The 12,807-nt window shown below is 41.3% G+C and overlaps 1 protein-coding gene across 1 annotated transcript; it reads left to right on the top strand.

Annotated features, from left to right (window-relative positions):
• Positions 1-2,312: 2,312 nt before the first annotated feature.
• si:dkey-195m11.8 (putative fidgetin-like protein 2) lies at positions 2,313-3,468 on the top strand. Its single transcript, XM_034139124.1, is given in 6 exon segments — positions 2,313-2,341; positions 2,343-2,631; positions 2,634-3,088; positions 3,090-3,231; positions 3,234-3,314; positions 3,317-3,468. Coding segments are annotated over 6 exon segments (1,137 nt in total). The 5' UTR covers positions 2,313-2,323.
• Positions 3,469-12,807: the final 9,339 nt, after the last annotated feature.

Genomic DNA, 12,807 nt, shown 5'->3' with positions numbered 1-12,807 from the left:
CGGGCGGCTCGTGCCTGCAATCAGCATGAACAGTGAGTATCAGTCTGAAGAGTGTGTGTTTCTGCTGGGACTGGATGAGTGCAAACACTGCAACACAAGGCATCAGTCTCTTTCTCAACAAAGTTTGTAATTCTCTCATGTTATAACCCCCTTCTTCAGGCCTAAAACTGGAGAGGTAAACATACTATTGTAGAAACAATTTTTACAGCTGTAAAGTCTGATATTGGGTATAACAATATAGACCAAAATCACAATTTTGCCACAAGAGCTTTACAATCTGTTAAATCAACAACACCATCTATACTGTACGCTGTACCCTCGATTAAAGAAAAGAGAAAAAACTAAGAACAAAATAAACTCCAGTCTCAGAAAGTGATTTTGTTGTCAAATGAGTAACAACCTTCCAACTCTCCCCCTCTGAAGAACGCTGTGATGCTTCCTACTGATACACACTGAGTTTATTCCTTCAGGTTTTTTGGGAGGACCTTTTTTATGGCTCTGATATTGATACTAAGCGTACACAGTAGACACTGTAGTTATGAGTTAAAGGGTTTAGGGGCTCCCTAACCTTGTGCCCATTAGATCTATTCATGATCTGTAGATACTAAGTAATACAAAGAATCAACTCCCTCTGGTCGGGGTTAAACATTTTACTGGTTGGTTATTTTTTATTCTAAATCTAGTGTACAGAAACATCTCTTGTATTCCTTCATTTTGAGCAGTTTTTGTGAATCTGTTTACCTAGAAAGAAATGTGTGTGCGTGAACATAAGCCTTGTGCAAATACTGTTTTAATGCCCAGGATGAGCACCATGGCCAGTCAGAATTCCCAGGAGCACAGGGTGGAGCTTTGCTGGTCCGAGAGCACTGCGATCCCTGGATTGGATGAGTGGGATTATTGGGCTGAAGGATCATTTAATTTAGGGATCAACATGTGGACTGTTTGAGACCCATCTGGTGGTCCTGGTGGACATGTGACACACACCTGCCATTCACCACATGTACGGCTGTTAAGAGCAGGCATGTGAGTCATCCATAGAAGGCAAAAGGCCAAAACTCAGAACAGTTACAAAGAAAAAGATACATTTTATGCCAAAATATTGCAAGAGATATTGGTGCAATGTATTGATATTAAAAAAAAAACATGTACTTGGTCCACCGCTGTTGGTGAAACTGAGGCGGTAACTTCTTCCATGTCCAGTGCTGTTGTAGGGAAGCCCCTCTGGCTCAGGCCTGGGGGTCAGGACAGTTTAATAATACTCTGCAATGCCTGGAATGTCAGACTAAAGCCAGTTCAAAAAGACAAGGCCTAATCAAAGCCCACAACCAATAAACCAGTGGATTGCTTGTTTGTGTGAATGTGCATGTATTATCAACAAATTGCACGTCAAATTCTGATCAAATCGATCGGTTAATAGTGGTCTTAGATAAACTGGTCCAGTCTTGCAGGGCAGTATGATGAAAACCTACTCCGATACCCCCTCCGCACACTGACCGCCCGCCTCCTATCCCCCCGTCCAGCAGACCCCTGAGGTTTGGGGGCCGAATTAGATCACACGCTCGGTGGGGGCGGCTTTGTGGACTAAGAGAGTCACAGAGAGACAACAATGGCCCTAATGTGAGAGAGGCAAAGGCAGAGGGCAGCTCGCGGGCTGATAGAGGCTTATCGCCGTGGAGACCGGGCTGGGGGCTATGTTGCCGGCTTCACATAAAGATTAGAGCAGTTGTCCCCTGCCTGGACGAGGCTGTGTAGAAGAGCACAGGCTAAGCATTGACATGTTTCTAGAAAAAAGGGGTCAGCCATCCGATGTGATTATGAGGGCAGATATCATGAAGCCGGACTCAGGGTGAGGCAAAACATCTCAAACATCTGGGTTGGACAAAATGCTGCAAAAACAGTTCTCTTCATTAACTCTGATACATTATGTTTTTTGAGGGCTGCTGATGTCGGCCAAAATCGGTGGCGAATTGCATGGGTTAAGAGTCTTAGTTGATGCATAAACAAAAACCAGTACTTGTTTTGTATAGTGGTGTCAATCGATACAAAAATGTAATACTGCTAATCACAATAATTATCTAGGATTAATCACATCATGAATAATCAGTTTAAAGAGTAGTATTAACTTGAATTTAAACCAAAACATGTGTGGTGTTGTAAAACAAAAGTTTTTTTACTTTATAAACGTTTCTACTTTTTTGTTTGGTTGTGTGATTTGGGGATGGGTTGGGCTTTGTATGTATTTTTTATATTCGAAGACCCATTTACATTTTTCACTTGTGTGGACTAATTCAGCTCTGGTCTCGTTTTGTCAGGTCTGTTGAAGATGCACTGGTCCCCGGAGCCACGCCGCCCCCTTATCTCAGTGGCCTGAGCAGCACCTAGATGTCACCTCTACCACCTCACCGCCGTCTGCCCACAAACATGACCCCTACGGCGCGGCTGGTCGCCGTGGCTACGGCCCTGGAGGTTACCCCTGGGCCAGTGATGACATATCGGCCCTTACTGCTTCTTCTCTGCTCAAACGCTACGCTGAGAAGTACTCAGGCTTGGAGCTGGCCTACGATCGCCCTCCTTCAGGGGCCTACCCTGAGCCTGGGACTTTCCTGAAAACTGAATCTGAGCCATGGGGTCTAGGTCAGGGCATGGAGTGTTACCCTGGACTGGAGGCATTAACTGGCAAGGTGGGCATCCCACCACAGGAAGTGTGACAGTAGTGAGCAGTAACTTGGCCTCTGAGCCAGGCTTCGGTGGTGCTGGCTCCTGCGGGGCCCCGTCCTCTCAGGATTACCCTCCTGCCTACAACAGCACCTACCTGTCCTCAGGTTACTGCCCTCAGCCCGGCGCAGCACTTCCCCCTGCCCCTCTACACTCTCTGCAGGCCACACCCACTCTAGTGCCCAGCTACAGTGCCAGCACTCCTGTCTACAACTACCCCCCAGGGTGCTACCCCCAGCCCGGCCTGTCCTCTGGATACAGCCACCCCAGTGCCTCCTACCTGCCCCCTGGAATCAGTGCCCCTACTCCTCTGGCCCCGAGGCCAACCATGGTTGGGGGCGGTTACAGCTACCAAACTCACACAGCCTTGGAGGGAGCTCTCCGAGGGAGGGGTGCCGCTGAAACGCAAGGCCTTCGAGATGGCAGAGGAAAGACAGGAGGGAGCGGAAGAGGAGGGATCCCGCTACAGAAAGTATGGAAACGGTCATAGCAAAAGTCACGGCAAATGGGCATGGCAACGGGCACGGCAAACGGCTACGATTTGAGCGTCTCTGCCTCAGACCCACAGGCCTACAAACCAGGAAAGCCCATGATGTCCCCCTCCCTATGGCGGGGGCAGGGGACTACAGCCCCCCGTCAGGCCTGGCAGGAGAGAGTGCTTCAGCGGAGCACAGCTTTCCTCAGCAACAGAGAATGTCTATGAAGATCCCCGCATCGCACACACGATCTGAGGACCCCGCTGCAGGGCGCTGACAACAGAGAGGATCTCTGTTTGAAACCAACCAGGCTTCTTAATCTAAGGATCAACATTGGATCTGTCAATGAAAGGTTTAATTTCACTAGTGTACACAAGACTGCTATTTGTGCATCTTTAATATTTTCATTATTCCTGTTTTTTCCAAAGATTCGCAGAGGCATTTTGCCCTGTAAGGTTGAGGTAAGTCTTAGGGGTGAGGTTAAGGCATTCTCTACATAGATAGCTTTAAGACAGTCTAAAGGTGTGAGTGTCTGTTTCTCTCAGGATCCTATTTATTTCCTTTTCTGCTACTGCTGCAGCTTCACTGAAACGTTGCTGTTTTAGAAGTTGTTGTAATTATGTGTGGCCATTATGTATGTAAAAGGCCTTTGACTGCAATACTTTTAACCACACCACAAAAAATCATTACTGACCAAAAAGTAAGGAGAGCAATAACTGAGATGGTGAGATTGCATACTACTTCAGCACAATCACTGCTACTTTACACAGCTGACCCTGAGGCTCGGTGTGTCGCCCTGCCTCGAAAAATGAATGTTTCCCCGCTCATCCCTCGCTTTCTCTCCACCTTTACCCACTCTAAACTTTCTTTCAGTTTTCTTTTCTCGTTCTTTATCTTATTCTATCCAGGTGTCCTGCTTCTTTTTTGGCAAAAACTCTTTTTTTTTTCTTGACTGTCCAGTTAAAGGTGGGGTAGGTGATTTTGGAGAAACCGGCTCGAGTGCGCTGGAATTTGAAAATACACAACCGGAAAAAATCTGCCACTTCCTTATAGAGCCCCTCCTCCAACACACACGAGCGCGCACGTGACCAATGAGGGCACGAGATAAGTTTGTGCACAGATGGAAGGCTGACAGGCAGGTAGGCCATCCAGTTATTTTAGCCGGGCCGGCTAAAATGATTGGTCGTGCTTTTTACAGTACTACGGCTTCCACAGATGACATTTCTTTATGGATTTTTTGTCAAAGCACTTAAGATATTCATTGCTATCGGGATGTTAAGAGCATTCCATGGAATATAACAAAAAGTGTATCTCGAGCCGGTTTCTCAAACTGACCTACCCCACCTTTAATACTTAACAAGCTGCTTATCAAATGATTACATATAGAGTACATGAAACCGACCTTTAAAATTGTTATGATGTAAAAAGTGGGGAAATAATCTAAAATGTAATGTTCATTTAAAAATGTATTTAGCTTTCACAAAATAACAGCAAACCTGTAGATGCAGATTTCTCCTCATCTTGGAACGAACAGCTTTATTTCTAAGGAATCTGCAGATAAAAATGCAGCTTACACATTTACTATTAAAATGATTGCAAGCAATAGCGATTGTACAAATCTACAAAACACCAACAACAATGCTTAAGTCTGCATACTATAAAACTTCACTCAGAGAAAACAGTTTAACGGCCTGTTTGTTACTTCTGTTTGGATGCACAGCCCGGACTGAGAGTCTCAGCGGAGGATAAGTGCTTTTGAGTGCCCTCGACTTTTTTTGCTCAGTATTACATTCTTAATGAAGATCCACCTGCTTGGTTGCTATACGATTACTTTTCTTTTCTTTTTTTTAAATATGCATTCTCTTTACTTTTGCCTCTCAAAAGGATGATTATAGTTGTGTTATTGAATACTCAGGAAGAATATTGTTACCTCAGAATGATAAAATAAGATTGTATGTTATTACCTTAGGGTGTTTGTAGGGAGCTTTATGGAGCAAGATGAAAACGGAGCCATGGCTTTTATTAAGAGCAAAACAAACTCTGAACACTTCAGGGAAACAACACACTTACAAGGCCTTTGATACTAACAGTAGAACACACACACACACACACACACACACACACACACACACACACACACACACACACACACACACACACACACACACACACACACACACACACACACACACACACACACACACACACACACACACACACACACACACACACACACACACACACACACACACACACACACCACACACACACACACACACACACACACACACACACACACACACACACACACACACACACACACACACACACACACACACACCACCACACACACACACACACACACACAGCTTCTTAGCTCTGGGAAAATTAAACTTGAGGTTTTTGTACCAAGGCCTGAAATGTTGAATGTAATTCAGATATTTTTTTTAAAAGGACAATATTCGCCATAATGTACATCAATGATGTTTTTAGATATATGAAACATATTTTCTTCATGTATAGATGTAATTCTCTTATAGGTTTTGGTGGAGAAATGAATGACATGTAAAGTGTTAGTGTAGTTAGCTGTAGGGAATAGTTTTTCTGTGGACAAATTCAAAATTGAGCACTCCTAAAAAAACAACTTTGACATATCAAGACGTACAAATATTACAGTATATGCTCTATAATAGGTATGTTTATCAAATTCTTAATAGTGTCCAATCTCCAGTTTCTTAAATTAGTATTTTAAAACCGCTTGGCACACTTTCACCAGCTTGATTTGAGCTCTAACATTAATTGACATCATGAAGAAGGGAGAAGTTAGATATTTACAAAGTATGTGCACTGTCAGAAAATATGTACAGTTACAACTGTAAATCTTTATTTCCACCGAGTTGTAGCTTTGTAACTCCACAATCCCTTCATACCTTGTGCCATACCAATCTTTTTTGTGAAAAAGCATGTGCAGAGAGCGAATCCCCTTTTAAATAGAAAGATTTAGGCTGAAATGCAGATTCAGATTTAGTCTTACATTTTAAGTGTTGAAAAGGTATTTTATTTGGAAATATATTCATGAAATTTAACTGGCTGAAAAAATACCTGCAGCACACAAATATTACGTTTAAAAATATGATTTAGAAAAAGCTAATTAACAAAAAGGTGTTACACAAAACATCATGTATTCTTACCCCCAGATTTTAAAAGTATTTAAGCGCTTAGCTAAAACAAGTGAATGCTCTTCAACGCCTCACAAAGAATGTGCTCTACATGAACCTACACACTGCAACAAACGACAGTATATGCGTTTTTCTTTTGGTGTTACTCTGATTCATTGAAGTTATAAGTTGAATGTGTCCAACTGACAGAAAAAGGCGTTTCAGTGTTATATATCAGTTCAGTTATCTTGTTGTATCTTGTACATTCTCTGTAACCATTTCTACCTCATTTTGAAGACATTGTACATGGAAGTATTTATTTCATGTCATTTCACATGCCAGTTTAAGAGCAATGTTTCCAATTGTTTTGACCTGTAAAAAGTCTACCTCACTAAAGACTGTTGTGTCATGGAAATGAAGATATCACACCAAAAAAAACCTGACTTTGTCTTTTTGTCTGTGTAATTCCAAAAGTGTTTGAAATGGGTATGCTTTAATTTTACCTAAAATGTTCTTATATCTTGTCCTTATACATATACATTTGCTCTTTTAAACCAGGTACAAGCCTAAGATATGATAATTGATTGTTCATTCAAAATGCTTTACTTTATTGGCCCATATTTTTATTTCCTAGGACCTTTTCTCAAAAAGAAACATGTATTAATAGTAATACACTACATTGTGTTCAAATGGTACAACAAATTCCAATAATTAACCTTAGGCCTGTGAGTCACTAAATAGGAAATCAGTCAAACAGGCAAACGTGTGCAATTTGTGTACAGGCCACTCACCGTATAAAAGGAGTAAGGTTTCATATGATAAATAAAGAATTATAATATTTACTTGGAATTTCTTTCAAGGAAATTCCTCTGTGATTTAAAAGTGTCTCTGAGTATTGTCACTGTTTCCCTATAATCTGTATTATTACTTACCCGAATACTTTCTAGTAATTCTTAAAACTAAAATAGACCAGTGAAATCAAAAGTTACCAATATCTTTTTTCTCTTGTGAGTCATTTTGTTAAAACAATATTTTGAGTCCAAGTTGTAAGTTGTTGGGCCATTTGTGTTATGTACAGAGCCCATAATAAGCTCAAGAGAGCGTAGAATAAAAGGACAGGAAGAGTGGAGAAGACCCTGACCCTCTTCCCCTTGACACCACCCCCCTGTCCACAGCTTCATTGTCTGGAGGGCGGGGGGCATGCGCTGGCGTGTGACAGATGTCCAAACTTTTGTCCTTTCCATCCACAGTGAAATAACCCTGCTGCTTGCAACACCAAAGTATCTCACAGCAAAACCTCTTTGTCCCAAACTGTTTTACATAAAATGTATCTTCAACTATAGTGACCAACCGCCTAAAGCCCCTGCATCATAAAGAAACCTCAAACCACATTCCTGTGACTGGCTGCAGGAATTAAACCAGCTATGCTCATTAAAACCTTTCGCTTAGTGTCTGATCTCATTTATTAATCCCAGCTCAACCTCTCACTGCCCGACTCACTTCTCACTTAGCAATCAGCTCAGCAAACCATTAATAAGTACATAAAGTTTAGATTTAGTTCATACCATCAATTCAACCGATAATATGCAAACTGGGCCCCTTTCCTAAATTCAATGCCTCTGTCAGCCCTAACAATCATATCAATTTCTTCTCCAACTCACACAGACAATGGCTGCTGCAGCTTCTGCACTAGTGGCAGTTTAAAAGTATAACAGTGACATCTATAGGCTCTTATTAGAAGTACCTCATTGTATTGAAACATTGTCAAAGCAATAGTGATAATTGATAGACAACTACCAGAAACTGTTGCAAAGTCATTCACAACATTTAGAGAAAATGTAAACACATTTTAAATCATAAGTTAATACACATTAGGGAGGCCCTATTAGGCTTTTTTTTTGTTCTCCATGTCATGTTCCCCCTGCCTGAAAGGCCTCGATAGGAATCCTTTGTGTGACATCACTATGTCACACTCATGCTTCCGCTCCAACACATTGTAAGATGGGCTGGGGCGGGACATCTCTAAGCGGTTGACCAATCACAACAGAGCTGGACAGCTAACCAATCAGAGCAGACTGGGCTCTGGTTTCAGACAGAGGGTGAACAGAGGTGCTGCAGCAGTATGAGAAAGATAAAGTACTTTTTGAAAATGTAAGCATGTAAACATGTCACAGTAGAGGCACTAAATACAAATATGAACCTGAAAATGAACATTATCCTCTTACCCAGAGGTGATACTGTACAGTTTCTGGTTGCTCTGCAGATCTTCAGTCTGAGGGGAATCTTCAGTTTGTCCAGCACTGAGGTACCGGACTGCAAAGTCTGTAAAACGTAGTAGTAGTTGTTTCGATGTGTTCTTAACTCAACAATGTAGACACTTTAAGGTTTACACTGTATGGAAAGAGGTAATGGTGAAAGAAGCATTCAGATCATTAAGTATAATATTGATAAAATAACCCTCCTTTTACCAATAAAACGTTTCCATCAAGAACTGTTCTAGTTTTGTCAAACAAAGTTAATCTGCAAGTTAAGTAGAAGCAATAAAGCACATTAATAGCAGCACATAATATAGATATTAAATAAAAAACATTCATATTCTTTCCTTAAATATTTGTTTTCACATTCACCTTGTTTGCTAGCCTGACTGTCGGTTTTAGGGGTCGTAAAGACTGGAGAATCGCAATATAAATGCAGTATATTTACATTTAAGCAATTTCTCCATACATTTGACCAATACTCATTATTCTCAGTAATAATAATAATAACATAGCCTACAGTTTATCAGCCAGCTAGGCTAAAGTTGATGGGTTGTTGGACTCACTGTGGAGGGGGAGCTCTGGATGCTAGCTGCGGCTAACACCAGGGCCGACCAGGGAACTAAACTGGAGGATCCTGTGGTCTAAAAAAAAACAAATGTTGGTGAATAATTATCTTTGTACATTTTGTAGTAAAATGTCACTACCTGAAGTTGTTACCAGTTAAAGCGGACTTTTGAAAACACTTGGTTTGGAAGTAGCCTAAACGTTTTTGAGTCCTCATACTTGTCTTACAGGCTAAGCCAGAAATGAACCTTAGTCAGTATTTTTAAATCTTAGTTAGAGTATTTATTTTTGTTATGTATTGGACTTATATAACATTATTTTGTAATTAATATTTGTTATGAGTTATAATTGATTATATCTGGAAGGCTAGGCTACAAAACCTCTGTCGTTGTACTTTTTCAATGTTTAAGGGTAAGTCTTCCTTACCCAACAATCGTCTGTCTTGCTGTTATCTCCGAACACAGGATTATCAGCCATTTAATATTTGTATACAACACCATTGAGGAACTCATACTACCTCTCATGTCTACCAAAATAAAATATCTCTTTAACCTTTAGGCTATAAGGTTTTTTGAAGTTATTTCTTTCATGCCCCTAGATGGCGTTAGATAGCTGTATCTGGACCCCACTTAGGTTCACTTAATAGAGTCATTTAAATTTCATCAGTCGATCATTGTCTGTAATTTAGATTGTCATTCATTCAGAAAAAGCTGCTTCACAAAGGTATGTAGAACAGAACCAAAATAAAGCATACAATTTTCAGTGCTGCTTGTGAATGTTCTTATAGTTTTCTGGGTCTACAAGGCTCCAGAAATGTTGTGAGGTTTTGCTGAGACTTAAAGCTGAACATTATTTTGGAGATCTCCACAGGATTGACACTGAAACAGTTGTTCAGCCATCTTTTCTTTCTTCTTCTTCGTCTTGACATTAAAGTATAAACCATAATAAATCAATTGTATAGGTCTAGCCTCCCTATATCTGTGTGTGAAAATGGTTCCATCCTCAAAAACAAAAAACTAATACTTCTGCAGTCTAGCTGCAGCTTCTAGCTACGGTCTTCTGTTAAAAAAAAGACACACATGACTTGAGTCTGAAAACAGCAGGAGTATTTACAATAGCATTATAAAAACAAAAATAGTGCATGTGGGTGCACACTTACATCTCTGTCTTACTGTTACATAAATCCCTGAATGTATGAGATTAAGTTAGCTTCATCAGATCTCAATCAGTGATTAAGTGAATAATAAAGTTTCTATCATCGGGTCACTATCAGCCTGTTCACTCATTATTTTTCAGGGAGGGGGGCGGGGTTTGGAGGAACGGAGAGGGAGACGGTGATCGCTAAGCTTTCTCTGCCTTCACAAAACTTTACACAAGTATTTATCAACTGAAAATAGCAAGAGGACATTCATACTCTGCAATCCAAGACTTGATTAAATCCACCAAAAACCTGACATGACGATAACGAGTGTTTTTCAAAAACACAAATCCACCTCCCTGTGTGTCTCTGAGGCGCAGCGACAGGGCCTGATTCAGAGCGGGTCATTCTGCTGTGTAGTTCCTGGACCTCGTGCGGGTGGAGAAAAGCAGACTGCTCCGTGTGTGTTTGTCGCTGTGCTGCTGTAGCCTATATCTGAGGCACTTCACTGATGCCTGCTGGAGGGGCTTCAGCCATAAACACAGCAGATAAAAGCTGTGATCTCTGCAGACACTTTCAGGGGAAGAGATGAATAACAGAGATCCCAACCCAGCAAGGGCAGAGAGGGCTATGCTCTATGATGGATTGGTAAAACAGGGATAAATCTGCAAACATCTATCACATCTTTTAATTAATTATGGCTAAATTGAATTAACTTAAATACATTTCTCAGCTAGATTATATGAAGTATGTGAAGACTTTACTCAAGATAATAATGCCCAGTCCTCATGCACCTCCTCATTGCAGATTGATTGCACTCAGTGAAACTGGGTCAATATACATGTACTGTATTTGATCTATGCACCCTCTGCCTCTCCTCTCATCTTCTGACACAGAAATAGGACAAATACAAGTGGTGAGCAACAACCATTACCTCATCAAGATACTTGATCATGGCAATACTACCGATTACATGCTATTGATTCCTAAAAGACATACAATATCCCTCTGTCTCCATCCCTTACACACAATTCCTTCCTCCTCTCTCCCTACCTCCCTACCTCTCTACCTCTCACACAAACTTGCTCAGACAGCCCGACGGATCACACCAATGTCCTACTTAATCCACGTACCACCTCTGCAACCAAGCCCTGCTGTTCAGATGAATGCAAGTAGGAAATACACATAAAAGGTTTAAAGAAAGACAAAGCATGTGTTTAGCACAACATGTAACATTTTGATGGCAGAGGAGAGTTACACAGTTAGAAAAGCAACAATTCCTACAGATCATCAGTTAATCATTTCATAATCACCTAAAATGTTTTTTTTTTAAACATGGCCAAGTAGATTTATCAGAATGTTAGACTATAATGTTTTCTAACAACAGAGTAAGATACAGCATTGAACTAAACATAATGTATTGCACTGAAAATGCATGCAGTACTGCAGGTAGGAGATGAAGGATAAACATTTAGCAACAAATTAGCTTTTCACTATGAGTGTTTCTGCCCATTGTTCTAATTTACTTTTCATCTTCCTGCTTTAGCTCGCTCTCCCTCTGCTTGCATGCTGTGGGAAAGGAGGTGCTTTACAGTGCACTGTACAGTCTGAGCCTATTGGGAACATGCTGCTGACTCAGCCCAGGCCACTGCATTCATATATCTGCACTGCAGTGCTGTCTCTGCTTACTCCCCCCTCCCCTCCCTGCTCCTTTTTCTCAGTCAGTGCGCCACCTTGCGCGCGCGCACACACACACACACACACACACACACACACACACACACACACACACACACACACACACACACACACACACACACACACACACACACACACACACACACACACACACACACACACACACACACACACACACACACACACACACACACACACACACACACACACACACACACACACACACACACACACACACACACACACACACACACACACACACACACACACACACACACACACACACACACACACACACACAGACACAGGAGGGGGAAGGACGGATGGAAACACACATGCACCTGCTTTTAGAGTCATTTCAGTGCTGTTGCACCATGACACACCCAACCCCATCAACTCAATCAATGATCGTATTCAAAACATGACAAAGACAATGTGATTAAAGCATTTTTGATGTATATTGTGTTGTTGTGTTCAAACCTTAACACGCTGTCTTTTTGTTGCTGCTTTCTGTCCTCCCTGTCCTGTGAAGCTTGCAAACATGTTCTCTGCCATGTTTGCAACGTGTTAAAGCAAATAAAGGGAATATTAGCAACAGTTAAAAACACAAACAAAATCACCTTGAGCAGGAACATGTACCATTTCACTTGAATACCTTAAACGTTTAAATTCTCACAGTTAAGTAAATGAGGTGGTTAAACAGCAGAAAAAAACATCCATTATCAGACATGGTGGAACATATGCTGCAGGATAAAGTGACAGTCAATAATGTTGTATCCAAGAACGACACCAGCCAGAGG

The sequence above is a fragment of the Trematomus bernacchii genome, unplaced genomic scaffold, assembly GCF_902827165.1.
Source record: "Trematomus bernacchii unplaced genomic scaffold, fTreBer1.1, whole genome shotgun sequence".
NCBI classification, from domain to species: Eukaryota; Metazoa; Chordata; class Actinopteri; order Perciformes; family Nototheniidae; genus Trematomus; species Trematomus bernacchii.
This window is presented reverse-complemented; position numbering and strand designations above follow the sequence as displayed.